Source organism: Miniopterus schreibersii (assembly GCF_964146895.1).
Source record: "Miniopterus schreibersii genome assembly, chromosome: 1".
NCBI lineage: Eukaryota > Metazoa > Chordata > Mammalia > Chiroptera > Miniopteridae > Miniopterus > Miniopterus schreibersii.
In genome coordinates, this window is record NC_138101.1 from 184,011,449 (window position 1) to 184,030,446 (window position 18,998).

General features: G+C 50.9%; 2 protein-coding genes across 3 annotated transcripts in view; one reads left to right on the forward strand and one right to left on the reverse strand.

Annotated features, from left to right (window-relative positions):
• The window catches only part of POMT2 (protein O-mannosyltransferase 2), a 33,824-nt gene extending 26,191 nt beyond the window's left edge, over positions 1 to 7,633 (reverse strand). Inside the window, exons 1-2 of the mRNA XM_081151070.1 lie at positions 7,213 to 7,633; positions 1,153 to 1,237 (exon numbers count right to left, since the gene is read on the reverse strand). Of these exons, the coding sequence (XP_081007196.1) occupies positions 1,153 to 1,237; positions 7,213 to 7,460 (333 nt within the window). The 5' untranslated portion in view covers positions 7,461 to 7,633. The remainder of the gene's footprint in view (positions 1 to 1,152; positions 1,238 to 7,212) is intronic.
• A 112-nt stretch (positions 7,634 to 7,745) lies between these two features.
• Positions 7,746 to 18,124, forward strand: GSTZ1 (glutathione S-transferase zeta 1). 2 transcript variants are annotated; one of them, XM_081151164.1, is made up of 9 exons: positions 7,746 to 7,940; positions 11,342 to 11,393; positions 12,924 to 12,991; positions 13,474 to 13,554; positions 14,095 to 14,220; positions 15,319 to 15,397; positions 15,904 to 15,956; positions 16,719 to 16,768; positions 17,570 to 18,124. In XM_081151164.1, exons 1-9 carry the CDS (start codon positions 7,926 to 7,928, stop codon positions 17,694 to 17,696), a joined length of 651 nt encoding a protein of 216 aa, XP_081007290.1. In that variant the 5' UTR covers positions 7,746 to 7,925; the 3' UTR covers positions 17,697 to 18,124. The 2 variants fall into 2 exon arrangements, with proteins under 2 accessions (XP_081007290.1, XP_081007289.1); XM_081151163.1 differs by lacking the exon at positions 7,746 to 7,940 and adding an exon at positions 10,983 to 11,069.
• Positions 18,125 to 18,998: the final 874 nt, after the last annotated feature.

Sequence of the window (18,998 nt, forward strand, 5' to 3'; positions counted from 1 at the left end):
CCTTGACAACTGTTCATAGAAGGAGTTGACATTGTGACATTTTCTCCTGCAGCTGTTGCAAAGCAAAGAATCTTTTGTCTATACAGCTCATTGCTTGAAACAAATCCTCTCTTGTGTCAAGGCCAAGTTCTTGGGAACAATGAAGACTGGACACTTCGGAAGAAAAAACTCCCACAAGCTGAAGGGCAGGGCCAGTGACGGGCTTTCATTTGCTGTGAAATCAAACCTGACAGCTTACGGGGGAGGCCATGGGCAAGGCTGATTCCTAGGAGACTGGCCCACTGAAAGGAAGATGAGGCTCCTGGACAGAGTGAGGAGGGAGAACAGTGGCCAAATTTTTACACACCAGGAAGAAAATGGAAAAGAGGAAAGACAGCTGCATTTCCCCAGAGGGCAAGAGAAAATCCCAGTGGAAATATGCCAAAAGGTCAGAGACTGGCTTCTCCTTTTTCCAGTATTCCAAAGGGAGGCAACCTCAGCACATCCCAAACCAGAGCAAATCAACAATAAACTGAGATGTGAATCCTTCAAAACATTCAAGAGGATCAGCCTCTTTCTATCTTTCTTTGGCCATCAACAGTGTTAAATTCCTTTCACACAAGCAATGAGAAGCAGCTAAAACATAAAAACTATCTGTCAGCAAATACCGAGCATCTGTAACAGCCCCAGGCTGCCCCAGCCTGACCCATGTGTCCTGGTTAGACTGTGTGGAGGGAGAGCCCCTCCCAGCAACACTGCTTGTGGGGTCCTCCCTTCCCCCTGACCCTGGCAACTACTAATCTTCTTTCTGTCTCTATGGATTGGCCAATTCTGGACATTTCATATCAATGGACTCATACAATATGTGGCCTTTTGTGTCTGGCTTCTTTCACTTAGCATGATGTTTGCAAGATTCATCCATGTTGTAGCATATATCAATTCTTCATTCCATTTTTACAGCTGAATAATATTCCATTGTATAGATATACCACAGTTTGCTTATCCATCGATCAGTTGATGCACGCTCTCTTCATTTCTGAGCCCAGAGGACTCCAAAAAACACCAAAGATTTCCCATGAAAGCAACTGGATTGGAATGTCAGGGAATTCTTTCTAAAAGGCCAAGAATTACATCCAAAACCAAGCCTTGGCTCTTGTTCACCACACTGCTCACCTTTCCCAGAGGTGGGTGCACATCAAAGAAAAAGGTACGGTTGATATAATAACTTCCCATTTTTCCAAAGTGAGTCTCATCCCAACTAAAAGAAAAACAAAGAGAAGTGACAATTTTATAATTATCATATAACCCAAATAGCCTTAATAAAGCATGGTTAAAATTACAGTTAAAACCAAAGACTATGAATTTCAAGCAATTAATGAAAATTTTTAATTAATTTTAAAATAGCATTTGTCATAAGTAATTTGAGGAAGGAAGGCATCAAGCTCGTCATTAATCTTCATTTAGATAAGAGTCAGAGAAAACTCTTAGAGAAAAGTTAGAAAATATTTATCAACCAGTTATCATAAACTTAAGTTAAATCTATACTGTATCTTGAGTTTCTATTTATTTTTAAAAGGCAAAGAGTTTTCCTATACTGTTGAAAGGTTTGTAGTAAGCGTTTTCTTCCAAGGCTGCTAACTTCTAACTCTGAGACTACATTTGCACCTAGAGACTACATCACTATTATCACAAACTACATCATGGGCTCCTTGTCAGAGATCAAAGAAAACCATGGTTGTCACAGAAGTCTGGTTTTGTTCATAATCCTGTGATAATTAACCTGCTGACTATGAACTCACTGGCCTTATTATAATGAACTATTATATAAAAGTTGAGGGCTTTCTTACTAAGTTCAGAGCCTAACTAAAATCTAGTCTCACTGCACAAATAATTTTGCAAGTAAATAAGTGATTCTAACACATTATCTTTTAAACACAATGCAAAGTCTTATTCTTCTATACAACCCCATAAAACTGTTTACACCCTATACGAGGGCTTTGCAGTGGCAGCCCAGTTATCCAGCAGAGCCTGCCCATTGCTGTTTGTCGGTCTCTCTCTGCATCTCAGAAGAATGGTTGCTTTTCAGTGACTATCCAATCTCCAGGTCAGCTCCCATAACTATTTACTACTGATCTACAACATAATGGGCAAAACATGCTTTTCCCAGAAATGGTGATGTCAAAGGGAGAAATAACTTCCAAGCAGTATTACAACACAGATCTGCAGAAAGAGATCCAGTGCCACTGCCAGCACTTCCTAACAGCATGACCTGCAAAATCACTCACCATCTCCATATCCCTTCTCATCTACGCAATGAAGACAATAACAGTACCTGCTAGGTCCCCCTCGCAGGGAGGTATCAGCACTCAATTCAGATGACACATGTGAAAGAACTCTATAGACTATAAAGTCCCACACATTCTGGGCACTATTTAAACTGAACCAACATCTGGGGTTAGCTCTGAAGTCTGTTTGGAAGCACACTGACAAAAGGGTATGAAATGTTCATTTCAAAAACTTCCCAAATAAAACCAGTACAGTAAGTCCATACTTAACATCATCCATAGGTTCTGTGATTTTAAGCAAAATGACATATAACAAAACAATTTTACCATAGAATAATTGATATAAATAAAATTTAAGTTAGAACATCTGGATGTTCTAACAAAACTACACTGAACAAAATTATGTTAATCAACATTAATCGAGGACCTGCTATTGTAGTATTCACATTTCCTCTTAGCTTTTACTGCATTGTGTTGGGAGAGACAGTCCTCTTGGGCTCTCTCTTGCTCCCACAGACCTTGCAGGGTATGCCAAGAATGCAAGGTCCTGACCACTCTTTACTCGGGCCATTTCTCAGGGTTATGTTTAAGCAAGCAACCTTGAGGGAAGAATTAGCATCTCCCTCTGTAACAGACAGCAGTCTGTTTCCTGCTTATTATAACACAGCAGAGTCTCCAAGCTCAAAATTCCTCAGCTGATGCAGCCCAGTGCACATGCAGGCATTCACCCAGACCCATGACATCACATGGGATTGGGGGCAAGGGGAACCGATGCCAATGTGCTGATGCTCATCCTGCTTTCTGTGCCATGAGAAATAAGTCCTTTGTCTCTGACCCAGGTCTTGGTCTTCTTCTGCCAGCATCCATGAGACAGTGACAGACTAACTTGTTAGCTGGCAAGTAGGGTAGCATAAAATCCCAGATCCTGACAGCTTTTGGTAACAAGCATAGGATGCTGACAACACACAGCTTTCTGTAAGGGAAAGGACAAGGACCCCCACAGGATGGGTTAGAGGGTATGAGAACACTCCCCAGAATCTGGTAGTGAACGCTCTTGCCCAGTAGTAGGCAAGGAAGGTAGTAAAAGTCCCCCACTGTCCTATCTGTTAATGAGGCTGAGTGGAGAGGACTGAAACAAACCATCTAAGAGCTGCCTTGGTTACTACTCACTCTCTTCTGCGTGGAAGGAGGAAGAGATATAATCATGACAATGGGGCAGCAAACCTAGGAGCCCCGGCCAAAAAGCATATGCATGTGGCTGCTGAATCAAGGAGTGTCTAAAGGTGACATAAATGGTGCCAGCAGTAAGAACCTTGCTGCTCTCTATAGAACTTTGGGTGAAATAAAAACATTGAAAGATCCTTGGGTGAGCTGTGTCCTCAAGCCTAAAGTAAAATGTTCCTTGCTTTAGAGGCCAGAGCCATTTTCTACTTCTGTGTCCCATGATCCCTTCCCCTATACCACAATCTCAGCTGCTTTAAAAAGTAAGATGATTAAAGGTAGGCCAAGGCCTCACTGTCCCCAAAGGGGGATGAAGGCCATACACACTCATCCTACCATGCTGGGCAACTCCAGGGAGGAGAGGGACTCAAACTCAGGACTCTATTGGAATCAGGAGCCCACATCTCAAACCCTTCTCAGTCCTATGGGAGGAGGTGCAGGGATTAACAAAGGTGCTGAGGAGTGCACGAGAGCCATACAACGTGTACAGGGCTGAAAGAAAAGGGCCCCTGCCTGGCTGGAGCGGCTCAGTTGGTTGGAGCACCATCCCATGCACCGAAATGTTGCCGGTTTGATTCCAGGTCCGGGCACATACCTGGGTTGGGGGTTTGATCCCCGGTCAGGGAGCAAACGTCTCTCTTTCTTTCTCTTTCTCTCTCTCTTTAGGCATGTCCTTGGGCGAGGATTAAAATAATTAATTAATTAATTAATTAAAAACTAGAAAGAAAAGGGCCCCTAAGTCCCGGGGCTCACTAGACACATGGAAATGCACTAGGCAGGAAGTGGAGCCAAGCCTCCTTCCACCCCCTGGAAGCACTGCCCATACTCCCAACGGGGGAATGGGATGATCTCTGGGTGGCTGTCACCACTAATACCCAAATTCAGCTGACAGGGTCTGAGCCAAGTTCCCAGTGGGAAAGTGAAGGTAATGTGACCTTGTGGGTAGGGCTCTTTACCATTATTGTGGCTTCCACTGCTGAACGTATAACTGGTATTGATCCCATAAGTGTCAAGGAGGATTATCCCATTCAGGGACTGCCACATGCTCAGAGTTTATACTGTCCCCTCCTTGGTCAGGGAGAAATAATATAAATCCCAAGAAGAGAAAAGGAAATCACAGCTTTAAAGATGGTGTGGCTGCTGGAGTGCACACACCTTAGTAAAGCAGCTTGGTCACCTAATGCAGTCGGCACCAAAAAGGGTTCATCTCCTCTTGGCCACCAACTGGGTAATAATAAGGATAAAAGGGGTAGAGGGTTGTATAAACCTATTTTGAAAATCTGAGATTCTTCTCAAAACATTCTTGGGCACAATTTGTCTTTCTTTCCCTACCAGCAACTTCAGATCAGCCTGGGGACGTCTATGGGATTCAGACTTAATTCTAATTCAGTCACCTGAAGTTGGAGTGACATGGCCCTATAGCATAAAGATAATGACTACCTGGTTGAGTACACTGCTTGTCAAGTCCCCCTACAGTGGCTCATACGGGTCAAGGTGGGAAAGAATAGTCTCTGCCAATTTTCTAATAATAGCCTTAGCAAAAAAGGCCTGGATACTAGTAGGGGATAACTGGAGAAAAGGTGAAGTTAAGTTACAGGTACTAAAGTGTGATACACTGATTGCATGGCAGTGGAAGGAAAGAAATAACTCTGGCAGCTGGGGGGGTAACAGCTTAGACCTCTGCTAATGTAAAGAAAAGGGAAACAGTTAATGCTCTCTTTGTCCTCTAGGTCCGGCACTAAAGCCTGGCAAAACATTCATACGGTACACCTAAATCAAGTGGCAGCTGTAGCTGGCAATGTGACTTTGTACTGAGTTTGTCAGCATGCTATGAAATCAGAAAAACTCACATAGACGTGGCCAGCCTCGAGCTATTCTGATGTGTCTGATATCAACATCAACTCCCAAACACAGACCTCTTCATATGTGTGCAAACACACAGACTGGCACAACCTTCTATCAACCTGACTAATACAAATTCATATGCTCCTGACACCCTAGAGGCCTTAGGTTATGCCTTGTATAATGACTGATGCTGCAGCAACTCAGTGATACTCACTACCCATGTGGCTTAACCAAAATACTGTAATGTGATCTAAATTAAATTTGATGGTGATCCAAATAAAATTTTACAAAAATTCCTGAACTGGAGTGACCTGCACCCCTTCGGGTAATACATAAGGATGTAGGAAGAATGGGCCACAGAATTTCTTCCCATTGGGCATGGGAGTTGCTTTTTTTTTAACAGGGGACCCACTATAATTATTGGCAATGACACCAAAGATTAGAGGTCAGTCTAAACACCTGTGCAGAGATCATAATGGATAATACATTGTTCTTACACTATATCCCAGCTATCTGAAATAAGACCTACTGGTCCTTTCCCCACCCCTTGACCCCCACACATAATTATTCATAGGTGGTTGGATACAGGATCCTGGGGAGCATGGCTGAGGTTAACACTACAGGTTGTCCTTATCCTGCTGCTTAGAGTCCCGTTGAAAGCAGCCTTAATTAAATGTTGTATGAGACAAATTGAATAGATTTGGTCCCTGCGTGTCAGCCAGGTTAATCAGACTAGCTAATGGAGTTGCATATTTGTGTTAGAATTTGCTAGAAACCAAGACAGTGTAGGATCGAGGAGTGAGACTGTTGGCAGAGAGACAGTCCTCCATGTGTCTCTTGTACTTCCACACATCTTGCTGGGTATGCCAGGCCCTGACTGTACTTTACCTGGGCCATTTCTCAGAGCTGTGTTTACACCAAGTAACCTTGAAAAATGAGGTAATGTCTCTCTCCAATACAAAGAGTAAGCTTGCTTACTGCTTGATATAAAACAGCAGATTCTCCAAGCTGGTGTTCCTCAAAACTGCAAAGAAACCCACTATGTGTGCAGTCATCCATCTGGGCCCATAATATCACCCTGTGGGACTTGGGGGGACAAGGGAAAGTGACTCCAGCGTACCAATGTTCATCCTGCTTCCTGTGCTGTGGTAATGGGTCCTTTGTCTCTGACCCAGGAGTCTCATGTCTTCTGCCAAGACTCATGAAACAGCAAGAAGCTAATTTATTAACTTCCAAGTAGGGTAGCCCTGACAGTTTATTAGCTTGCTTGCTTTTTAGTCAAGGAGTTCCATTTCTAACGTCCCCTACACTAACTTTCTCCTCAGTGATAATGACAAAATATGGTACCACTTGTTGGCCAAACAAATTAACCACTTTCAGATTGTATAAAACTTTTCCTCCTTCCAGCTGATGACTTCTTAAGCTTATCTAATGAAATATGACCATACCTCAGTCCTGCACCTGACTCTACAAACTAAGACCTTTCAGAAAATAAACCTCTCTTCACAGGATGATCCCAGACCCGATTCCTGGTACCCCCGTCATCAACCCTGGACACCCAAGTTGTCCCTGCTTCCAAGGATGAAGGTACCTAGTTAAGAATTTTCCCTTCCACTGATGCTTGGAAATTCTGCAGATTAGGAACTCAGACCTTGGGAAATTCAGTACTAAGAATTCCTGGTTCTCCTTGGAAAGTTCAAAGAACCTTTAAGAACCACAATTTGAAAGCCAGGGGCAAACACCAGAAACCTCAGTTTCCCCTCCAATGCGACTCCGCCCCTCTTCCTATGAATCCGCCCCCTCCGTACCCCAGGGCCAATCAGAGGACGCGTTTCTCCCTCTAGGTTACCGTGGTGCCCGCCGAGTCCCGCCCGTCACTCACCAGACGTGCGGCGGCTGGTCCAGGCGGTGGAAGCGGGTGGCGAAGGACAGCAGCGTCACCAGGGCCAGCAGGGCCCAGCGACAGGCCCCCTCGAAAAGCCGTGGGCCCGGGACAGGCCGTTTGGGGCTCCGTGCTGCAACCGTGGCGGTGCCCTCCGGGCCTGCGGCCCTAGCAGCCTGGGACCCACAGCGGCCCCTCCTGGAACGTAGCTCGGACCCGGCCAGGTCTCCCCCCACCGCCGACGGCATCCTTCCCCTCCTCAGGATCGCCCTCCGGCCCTTAGGCACGCCAGGTCTTGCTAGCGGTCCTGCCAAGAAACCACAAAGGGGCAGCTCGGGGTGCCCTGGGAAATGTTCCCCGCGCCGGCGGCGGGGCGCAGACCTCGGCCTCTGAGCTGGGCGGGGAGCGCAGTGGCCTCCCCGGCCGCTAGGAGGCGGCTAGTGGCGCAGAGCATGACGGACCGCGAGGGCCGGGCGGGCCGCCGGGCCGGGGAGAAAAAGGGCTCAAAGAACTGCAGTTCCCAGCAGCGCCGGGACGGGGGGCGGGGCGAGCTAGGAGAGACGGGAAGGTGATTCCAGTCCAATCCCTCGCTTGACGGAGACGTAAGCGTGGGTTCTGACGTGTCGGCGTCTCACTGGGTCTCAGTCGTCGACGAGTCGGAGTTCCTGGCGCGAAGTTTCCTGGCCTCGACGAGGGGTCTCCCGAAGTGCGAGATGCAAGCGGGGAAGGTCTGTGCCACGCCTCCCGGGAGAGGGGCGCTACTCCCAACACGGGGAAACCTGGGAGGCGGGGTCAAAGGGAGCCTCGGCCCCGCCCACAGTTCCAACCTCGGCTCCCAGCTTGCAGTGCGCTGCGCTGGTCCCGCTTTGCGCCTGCGCGCTGCCGAGGGCGCGCGAGGTCCAGGGGGGTTTGGGCCCGTGACCGAGCACCCTCTGCCCGGCGGCTCGCTGACCCCTGCACTTCGCCTGATTCCCCGCCCCTCTACCGCGGCTCCCAAACGTCATCCCTCGCCTACCTGTTCTGCACAGCCCCGGGGCTCCCGAAAGAACAGCTGACATTCGGCCTTCCGGGGTTGCTTGCCTTTCGAGAGAACGTCAGGGGCGAGGGGGCGCAGTGCGCCTCACAGGCCCCTGAGGAGCTTGCTGGGCTCGCCCCGAGCCACTGTGTCAGTCTCTGGAGGAAGGGGCCCCGGAGGCTGCATGTTTAACGTGCGCCCCAGATGAGTCCTGCCGAAGTTCGATAACCGCTATTGTAGTTTGGAGGAGGGTGGCAGGCCCGTCAGGTGGGATACAGCATCACTTTAATAATGAAGAGCCCTCCCACTCCCAGCCGGGGTTTTAGGAGTCTTTCCCTAACAGTCACGTGTAGGGGCCCCGGCCGGCTTGGCTTGGTGGCTGGAGCTCAGCCTGCGGCCTGAGGGTTTGGGGTTGATCTGGTCAAGGGCCTGCACCTGGGCTGCAGGCTGATCCGGCCCCTGTAGGGGGTGAGCCTGTGGGAGGCAACCAGTCGTGTGTCTCTTTGGCTCCCTCCCTTCTACTCTTCTCTGAAAAGCAATGGAAAAAATATCCTCAGGTGAGGATTAAGAAAAGAAAATAACAATAAAGTCATGTGTAAGAGGCGGTTTAAAAAAATCAACGAAAAACATATCCTTGGGTGAGGAGTAAAAAATTTTTTAAAATAAAATCTGCGAGAGTCGTCAGAATCTATATTGGAATTGGACACAATTCCTCTAAGAGGGATGAAATGGATGCATGGGCTTAAAATTCGGCTGTACACGTGTGAGAAGGAACACGGATGGTTTGTGTGATTATCACTGGTAAGAGAGTGGAAACCGCCCTTCAGTGTGCCTCCTGATGGTCTTAAGTAGAAAACCTGAGCGCAGTGGCCTTTCCATGGCTGGTCACCCTTAGTACAGGTCAGAGGTGTAACCTTTAGTAGTCAGGAAGGGCATTTCTTCAAGGATTCTAAGCTGATGTCTGCCACTCTAGTGGTCCCATCCGTCACCAGCAGTCCCTGTCTTGGCCCCAGGGGTCCCTCTAGCCTGACGAGGTAAGGAAAAGCATGCTTCTCCAAGTATGGCACATCCAGTCGTAGCCACCCAACTCTTGCCCTCCCAAGGACACCCACTGCCCATCACCTGCCGTCTTGTACCAAGGCCACCTTCACTTTCCCCACAGAAGGTGCCTTCAGTACAGGCTGGAACTTCCAGCTCAGGAACCAACTTGGGAGGGCCTGAGTTTATCACCTGTGCCCTTGCCCACCTGCAAGACAGAACTGGTAGTTCAGGAGTGGTATGAGCAGGTTCGGATAGCGTGATGTACTGGGGGATGCAAAAGGGAGAGGGAACTTGGGTGAAATGTCTGTAGTCAGAGGGATAGTAGATAAATTCTATTGAGTTCTCTCTCACCCATATGGATACATGTGTGCTAATTACTGGCAACTCCATCCTGGGTCCTGCTTTGAAATCAGGTTACCCAAGAAGCACCTGAGGAACTAACTTGGAGTCCCTTAAACTTTAGAGGAGAGGTCACACACTCAGCTGCCTCCAGGGGCCTGAAGGCAACAAAAAAGAAGTGGGCCAAGTGGGGGCCATGGCAGATCAGAGAGGGGGCCTGATTTACGGGAGCCATTAATTGGCTCCAATCAATTGCTGCTCAGGAAGTCAAGTCCACAGTCTCCAGATTTTATAACGAAAAAACAACAGGATTCATACATGAAACATCCTGATTTTTTAATGTTGGCAACTACAGTCATCCTTCAATATCCATGGGGGATTGGTTCCAGCATCTCTCCCCCCGTGGATAACCAAAACCTGAGGATGCTCAAGTCCCTTATATAAAATAGCATAATATACTTTAAACCATTTCTAGATTACTTACAATACCTAACACAGTGTAACTGCTATGTAAATAATTGTCCTACTGTACTGTTTATGGAATAATGACAAAAAAAGTCTGTACATATTCCATGCAGACCCAACCAAAGCCACCATCACAGACTTAACTACATAGTATACATCAATAATGATGTAACTTTTTTTCTGAATATTTTCAATCTGCACTTTGTTGACTCCACACCTTCAAATAAGGGGAGAGCCAAGTGTAATTGAAACATTTTTAAATACTGTGTAGACCAAAGAGACCACTGGGCTGCCAACTTGTGACCTCAGCTTTGGTGTGAATGGGCATATACCCCAGCTATTTTATGAGACCAGCTGACAGCCTGGAGGATTGGTGGGTGAAGAGTATGAGAGCAATGGGCACCAAAGCATTAAGAATTAGAATTCCTGAGAGGGAGAGGGGAGAATGGGGGACACCTGTAATACTGTCAATAATCAAAAAAGAATTAGAATTCCTGGGAGGTAGAGGGGAGAATGGGGGACACCTGTAATACTGTCAATAATCAAAAAAGAATTAGAATTCCTGGTCTTTCTGCCACTGCTGGAAGGAGTCAAAGCCATCATCTTCATTTTACAGATGAGGGAGCTGAAGACTAGAGAAGGCAGGGATTTGTCCAAGGTCATACAGAGCTGGTTCCTGCATGGGGATCAGACCCCCAGTATACCAGCTCCCAGCCACTGCACTACCTAAACTACTTACCTCAAAACCAGGCTACCCGGTCTGCTCAGGACACCAAACCTAGCTCCACCAGGAGCATAAGGAGCCTCCCACAAGTTGGAAAAAGATGCCCCTTCTGACCTGAGTCAAAGTCTCCCTGACGCCCGCCTAGTGCAGCTTCCCCATTGGCTCATGAGATCTACCCCTGTAGGATCCCTCCCCCTGCCCTGCTGCTCTGAGACAGGGAACATTCCTCATGAGGCCAAGGGTCACCACAGCACCATGACTGAGTGTGGCAAGGTAAGGAGGGCTCTTGCAGGCTGGCTGTCCTTTGGGTGGGCCTGTCAGGCCTCAGGAATGCACGACAGCACAGTTGAGGCCTCTGACCCAGATAGCTCTGACTCTGACCTGAGTTGCCCAGACGCAAGGAGAAAGGAGGCCTGGTTGGACGGGAAGACATAGTGCTGGCTTGGATCCCCTGGCTGGGGGCTGGTGCCTCCTCTCCAGTGGGCTCCTGGGGCTGGGACCCACTGAGCATGGGTTAATAAACACCTCGTCCTCTCTCTCCTCAGCCCATCCTCTATTCCTATTTCCGAAGCTCCTGCTCCTGGAGAGTTCGAATTGGTAAGAGCTGTGCCTCCACCAAGAGCCCTAGTAGGGTGGGATAGGGTGGACGAAGCCCTCGGTGAGAAAGGTCGCCTGGGACAGAGGTGTGCTCTATCAGACAGGGCTTCACCCCCAGCAACCAGCATCCCTGGTCTCCTGGAGCCCTCAGCACTGAATGGCACCTCCACCTAGGAAGAAGAGAGTGGGGGTGCCAGGCAGGGGGGTAGTTTTTCTCTTGGGTCTGCTGCCTCCCACCCTGCCCTCCAAAGCTCCTTAGCAACCATGCTTAAAGCAGACTCACAAATTTGAGGACCTTGGTAACTGGCAGGAAACAGCTGGCCTTCCTCAGTTATTATCTTATTTGATCTGGCAAATTAAACAGAACTGGTCATTGTCCACCCCAGCTTAATCCTTCCCTCCCTCAGTTTAACACAGCCCTCGGCAAAGGTCAGTCCTTGCAGCTCATGCTGAGGGAGAATATGCTAAGTGCTTTTGTTTGCCTTAATTCCATTTAAACCTTGACAACTCTAGGAGGAAGGTTGTCCCTATTGTACAGATGAGGAAACTGAGGCTCAGGAAGTTACTTGACCAAAGCTTCAGAAGCTAGCAAATGAATGTGATGAAATCTGAAGCTGGCCCTAACTGGAAAGCCATCTTCCGTGACCTGTCCCCCACCCCACAGGCATTTGGTATTTGCTGGCATCAGTAGGCAAGAGCACTGGGGTGCCAGAGGACACAAAAAGATGCCTTCCCAGGGCCCAGAGCCTCTGCCCTGGCTGGGCCAGACCCAGAGTAGCAGGAGTGCTGTCTCCGTAGGGCCTGCATACATGGTCTCTCCCCGTGGCCAACCACTTTCTCCAGAATGGAGCTGACCAGTGCTGAGGAGGAGCCCCTTGTCTCCCTGGCTTTCTTTAGACTGTGACACATCTCGTCCCCCTCCCCTAGTTCTTGTGCCCTTGCCTGAGACTGGCTATCACAATATGTAATGCACAAGTGTGTGTACACACACACACTAGGGTTGACTGAGGGTTTTTACCCTCACTGTCCCAGGGGAGATCATCAGAGGGGATGGAGAGGAAATCTGGTCACTGGGGGTCACAGCAGATGCTATGTTTGTAATGCGTAGTGGATAGCAGAGAAGATGGGTTACAAAATGATCCTTCTGTGAACAGCGACCTCTGCATGTGTGTGCACTCTATGGTCACGTGAGCACCTTCCCTTGGCCCTTAGATGCCTTCATGAGGGAATAATCGCATGTCTCCAACACAAAGCCCTGCTAGCCCGTTTAAGGCCCTGGAGGGGGCAGAGATGAGGAGGACATTTCCCTGCTGTCCTCCAGAGCCCACTGTGCCAGGGCAAGAGAGGCAAGCGTCATGGACCTGGGTTAGGGGAGGGGGAGCTGACCAAGGAAGCCAGAAAGAAGGGAAGAGAGCCATGCTGGGCCTTGACCACCTAACAGTGTGGGGAAGAAGACTCCCTCTGCAGTCTCATGTCGCCCTGGGAAGTGGAGCCAGAGGCTGTCCCTGACTGCTGTTGGCTCTCTCCTAGCTCTGGCCTTGAAGGGCATCGACTATGAAACATTGCCTGTCAACCTCATAAAGGATGGGGGCCAGCAGGTAAGGAGGCTGCCCGCTGGCCACAATGTGGGAGTTGGAGGCCTTGGAGAGAAACCAACAGAGGGTGCAGATTATACCCCAAGAGGTCCCCTGGCAAAGGAGGCTGCTGGCTCTCCCTTGGGAATGGGTGGCAAGCTGTGCAGCAAGAGGAGCCATGGGAAGGACCCAGGCTTCAGGCTCTGTGCCACAGTGTCTGACCCCAGGGGGTGAATAGTGAGAGGATCCTTGCTCCTTGCTGGGCCCTCTGCATGTACCTAGGTGGCCAGTGTGTGAGGTGCACAGAGCCAGGCCATTGGGAGGAAGCCTGTAGCTCTGCAGCCATTGGAGGTTGGGATACTACACAGACTGCCAAAGCATCACCTTGGGCCTAGGAGAGGGAGGTGCTGGGGTGGGCAGTGGGCCTGGGGTCTTCCTGCTTGCCTGCTTCTGCTTTAGGCACCTCAGGCCAGGCCACCCAGCCCACCAGGATCTTCTCTCCACAGTTCTCCAAGGAATTCCAGGCACTTAACCCCATGAAGCAGGTGCCAGCCCTGAGGATAGATGGCATCACCATTGGCCAGTCAGTGAGTGCAGGGCCTGGGAGCCCCTTGTGGGAGTGGTGCCGGGAAGGGGAGAGCCTGGCAACTCTCCCCTGCCTGTGTATGGCCAGGGCACCCGGCTCTGACAGGGGATACCACAAATCTTTGTCCCAGGGAGGAGGTTGCTTGGTTGCTTTGGGGAGTGAAGGGAGACTCAAGCATATGGGGAACCAAGTTCTGCAGGATGAGGGTCCAGAAAGAGCTCGTTCCCCCTGGGAGAGCCTGGGCTTCACAGGGTTGAGCAGAGTAGGGCGAGGAGAAGGAGGAGTTTGCAGGGAGGAGGAGGGGTTTGTAGGGAGGAGGAGAAGTTTGCAGGGAGGAGGAGGGGTTTGCAGGGAGGAGGAGAAGTTTGCAGGGAGGAGGAGGAGTTTAGGGAGGAGGAGGAGTTTAGGGAGGAAGAGGAGTTTGCAGGGAAGAGGAGGAGTTTGCAGGGAAGAGGAGGAGTTTGCAGGCCGTCCCCTCTGTTGGGGGGGTCCCTCTCCATGCTCCCCTCACTGCGAGCCCCTCACCACTCCCTCTGGACAGCTGGCCATCATCGAGTACCTTGAGGAGACTCGACCTGCTCCGCGACTCCTGCCTCAGGACCCGAAGAAGAGGGCCCTGGTGCGCATGATCTCCGACCTTATCGTGAGCGGCATCCAGCCCCTGCAGGTGCGGCACCTGCGCGCCTGCTCCTCTCACCTTGATGGGCCGGCCTGCGGTAGAGCCCAGTGTGGGTGTGAGGTGGCCCGGGGACAGGGAGGGATTCCCAAGAGCTTAGACCTAGATCGAGTGGTGGGGCGGGGGAAGGGGAGGGGTCCACGAAATCACCTGCTCGCTGGGTCCCCATCCACATTCCCAGAAGCCCTAGGTCTCCGAGGATGCCTTCAGAGATGTGGAGGGAGAAGAGCCAGGTGACAGGGGCAAGGCTGAGCAGCACAGGCCCAGGCAGCCCACCTTGAACCAGAGCAGCCTCCCTTTCATCTGCTCTATATCGTAGATTGGGATTCCCATAAGATTTTTATTTTTTATAAAGTTATCACTGATATTTTTTAAAAGGTAATAAAACAATCCATCTGTGCTAACCCCTGGCTTTGCAAATGAGGAAATAGCCCGAGAAAGGTGGAGTGACTGCAGTCACTCAGCTCAGTGTGACGGAACAGGGGCCAGAGCCCAGGACTAGTGGCTGTGCACCTGTGCCCCCACCCACCCCCATGTCACTTTGTTTTTTGTAACAAAGGAGACTGTAGCAAACAAACAATCATCCTCATTTTATAGATGAGGAAACTGAAGCCCAGAAGTGAAATGGCTCCAGGGGTGCAAGGATGGAACCAGAGTCCAAATCTCCTGAAAGCCAGTCCTATGTGACACACGCACACACATACACACCAACCATCACACCCCTCCTCCTCACAAAGGACCATGTAAGGGAGAAGGAATGCAAGGGAGATAGGCCTTGGGTTATGGCCACATCCATCACAGCCCTGGCAGTGCCCTATGCCTCCACCCTGCACATCTCTGCCAGAGTCACAGGCTTCCAGACCATAGGGGCCACTGGGGCAGCTTCCCTGCTGAGATCACAGCCTCCCTTTAACCTCAGGGCCCTGATGGGAGAAAAGGGCTCATAGAGCCTGGGGGGGTTGGCGGGGGGGGGGGGGGGGGGGAGGTATACAGCCAGGGACACATGGGAGCTGAGCTTCCCTGAAGGGACTTGGCTGAGCAGGCCCAGCCTGGCTTCCAAAGCCAATTACAGCTTTTCCTGCTGCACAGAACCTGTCTGTCCTGAAGCAAGTGGGACAGGAGAACCAGCTGACCTGGGCCCAGAAGGTCATCAATTCTGGCTTTAATGGTGAGTCCTTACTCCTGCGAGCTGCCCCAAGGGGACCTCTCAGAGAAATGGCCCTCATGCCCATGGCCCTGAGCATCTAAAATTGCTTTCCAGGCTCTTTGGTCTTGACAATGGCATGGATGAGGATGGGGGGCAGGGCTGAGGAGGCAGTGGGCTGGGTAGCATCCAAACCTGGCCTCCACCTCTGAGAACCTCAGCACTTGAGGCCCTTTGGAGCTGGATGGCCCCTCTGCTTCACTGTCCATGTAAGAGCTGCTGCCTTGGCCAGCGGCAGGCCTTGTCCCCTCTGGGAACGGCAGCTGGACTTTAGGAGCCCGGGAAGACATTTTGTCCCCATGTCCCTATCAACTCACTCTAGACCTGGCTGCCATATTCCCTCCAGCATGCATGCCCCAGCCTGTCATTCAGATAGCCACCCGTTTCAGAACTGTGGAGGCCAAGGCCCAGAAAGGCTCATCTCCCCTCTCTGTGCCCAGAGTAAGCTTATTCATGTGGTCCCTCCACAGCTTTGGAGCAGATCCTGCAGAACACAGCGGGGAAGTACTGTGTGGGAGATGAGGTGAGCTCTCCCAGGCCTGCCCACCGCAGCCTCCTGCCTCATGCTGACCCTCTCCCACTTGGACTTGCCATCTCCCTCCACCCAGGGCAGGATCAGCTCAGAGAGCTCCCTGAGAGGGGATGGGGGTGGGGGAGGCAACAAGACTGAAGTCGTCCTCTCTGCAAAGCAGAAGGTAGCTCATGGGCAGCTCCTCTGCTCATTCCTAGTCAACTGCCTCAACAGGAGTGAATCTCAGTCCTAGAGGTGTTCAAGCTGAAGACCTCATCTCTGAGATAAGGAGGTGGTCTAGGCATCAGATAGGAGGGAGTAGACTAGATGATGTCTCCTTTCCCTCCCAATTCTGAGATTCTAGGGCTCAGGTGCTGTTGACTCCTACAGGCTAAGGCCCTGACCCTGTGATAATTCTGGTTCCAGGGCTCCCATCCCCATCCTGAGGCATCTCCTCCCTCTGAGAGCCCTTGCTAAGGGCCGATGACTGTTGTTTCTTAACAAGCACAGTGCATCCACTAAGGCCATCAAACCCCTAGCCACCCACAGAGTTGGTTGTCAGGGCAACTGGAGCATGGCCCCAGAGAAGCCCTCAGCTCTGGAGACAGACCCAGACAGGCCCAGGGAGACAAGGAGGGGGAGGGGGCAGTGGGGATGAATGGAGAGCCAGAAGCAAATAGGAACATCAGAGGCTGGCACCCCAGTACCGTGACCAGCCCAGCCTGTGAGCCTGGGATACACACCCTGACGCAGACCCACCCAACTCTCTCTCAGGTGTCCATGGCTGATCTCTGCTTAGTGCCTCAGGTGGCAAATGCTGAAAGGTAAGAGAGAACTCTGCTACCCTCTCTCTTCCTCTTGGCTCCTTCCCTCAGATTTCCCAGCCTCCTCCCACAGTCAGCCCCTCTACCGCCCACTTCAGCTACTGAGGTAGCATCTCATACAGAGACTCTCCCTGGCTGGCCCCTGTGCCAGGCCACACCAGTCACTCTGACTTGGAGGAGACAGGCAGAGGTATTCAGTGGAACACCCTCTACCATGCCCAGCTGCAGCCCAGGTGATCCTGCATAGCCCCTGCTCCTAAGGAGAGGCAGCTCACCTGATGGGCACCCCTAGGAGAAACCACCCCAAGAGCCTGCTCTTCACAGACATGGTGTCTGTGCCCTGCAGTGTGCTCTGCCTCTGCTTTCCTCCATCAGCCCTTCAGGAAGGCATGTGTGAGAACCTCTCTGTGGAAGGCGCTGCATTAGGCACCCATAGGGATACAGAAATGTTTCACACGTTCCCTACCCCCAGGAAGCTTATGACGCAGTGGAGAGATAAGCTGTGTACATAAATGCCTAGCACTGTGTCTTACACATAGTAGGCTCTCAATAAATAGCCATTGCTTGGAATAGGAACAGTAGGCAACAAAGACACCAGATGATAGTGCATCAGAGCTACCCCTCCCCAGAGAGCTATCTGTGAATAAGTCTTCCCCACCTGGCAGGGCCACCTTCCTAGCCCTTCGCTGGCCATCCCCAGGGGCCTCCTCCAGGCCTGCCCTCTGTGCTTCCCTCGCTTCCCCCAGGGCAGTATCCTCGTACCCCTGCAGACCTTGGCTGAGGTGGGTGTTTCTCTGACAGGTTCAAGGTGGATCTCGCTCCCTACCCTACCATCAGCCGTATCAACAAGTCACTGCTGGCCTTGGAGGCCTTCCAAGTGTCTCACCCCTGCCGGCAGCCAGACACCCCCGCCGAGCTGAGGGCCTAACACTCAGACCATGCCCCACTGGTGCAGGAGCGGAAGCTGTGTGGGCTGAACAGTCTGGAAATGAGCAAGCCCTAACTGGAGAAGCAGGAGACTTGTACTCAGCCCTTGAACTTGAACTGTAGCCCTGGTTCTGCCTTCACAATGAACCTCTTTCTGCCTTCATCCCCTCATCTTTCAAATGCAGTCAGGGTGGGGTGAGAGGGTGTGGCGAGGGAGGGAGGCAGGAACATTACCTGCTCCCTATGTCATGGTGCAGTCATTAAGGTGAAGTGAGAATGCAGACTAAACTGCCTGCAAGTCTACCAGAGAGCCATAAGGAAGTCTGTGTGCCTCCTCTCATCCCCTCCACTGTACCTGACTCCAAATAATGTCCACCCTGCAATTTGATCACTAAACTGAAGCCCAGGCCTCCCGCTTGTTCAGTCAAGGCTAAGATGTTCAGTTTTCAGTTAAAGCAGTTCCCGAAGATGAACATTCTTTTTAGCTGGAATTCCCATGCCTGGACCAGGAGAGGAAGTCAGCAGCCCCTTGCCCACCCTGTGGTAGGCCTGGCCTCTGGGACCTAAACCCAAAAGATTGCCTGGGAGAATCAGACAAGATCCAGAAGAGATATAAGAAACAGGAAAGAAAGTATTTGTGACCAGCTGAGTTCCCAGGGCTAGGAATGGTACCCTTGTTAAGTGCTCCACTCCAGCACCGAGCAGGAAGCTGGCCCTTCAACCAAGTCCCTCACCTTCAGAGGCAGCATTCTCTGGAGCAGTCTAGGATTAGAGTAAATCCAATCATGAATGAATGGTCCGGGAACTGCACGCAGCCTCCTCCATGGGCAGTGGGAACAGCTATTGACCAGACTAGCTCAGGAGACCAACCAGGTAACAGTGTACCTTTAGTTCCCATGCCTGGCAGTGTTCAACTGGAACCAGAATCACCGCTTGGCAGAGATGTTGTCGGGAGATTGGGGTCCCTTATGTTCCATACCTGCTATTGCATTTCCCCTACATGGCTGAAGTTTAAACAGGGAATTAAGGTATATGTGTCTGATTCAAATGGAAGCCACCTTTCTTGGCCATGACCCCAGGGTATCTAGTTCTGTGCTCTAATCCTGAGCTCCTTCGTGGCCTCTCCTCTCTTAGATGACCTGGGTTCCAGGCTCTAGAATGACCAAAGTGGGCCACTCTCGTTCCCGAGGTGAGTTTGTCCTGGTAGAGCCAGAGAGCATAGCAGGAAAGTAGTTAAGACACAGCACTGAGGAGGAGACTCAATGGTACGTCCTACCCTACCCTGCTGCTGTCTGGACCCTTT

Coding starts and splice junctions, on each gene's coding strand:
- GSTZ1 (XM_081151163.1), top strand. Junction 15,398..15,903: donor CATCAATTCTGGCTTTAATG/GTGAGTCCTTAC, acceptor GTCCCTCCACAG/CTTTGGAGCAGATCCTGCAG. Junction 15,957..16,718: donor AGTACTGTGTGGGAGATGAG/GTGAGCTCTCCC, acceptor ACTCTCTCTCAG/GTGTCCATGGCTGATCTCTG.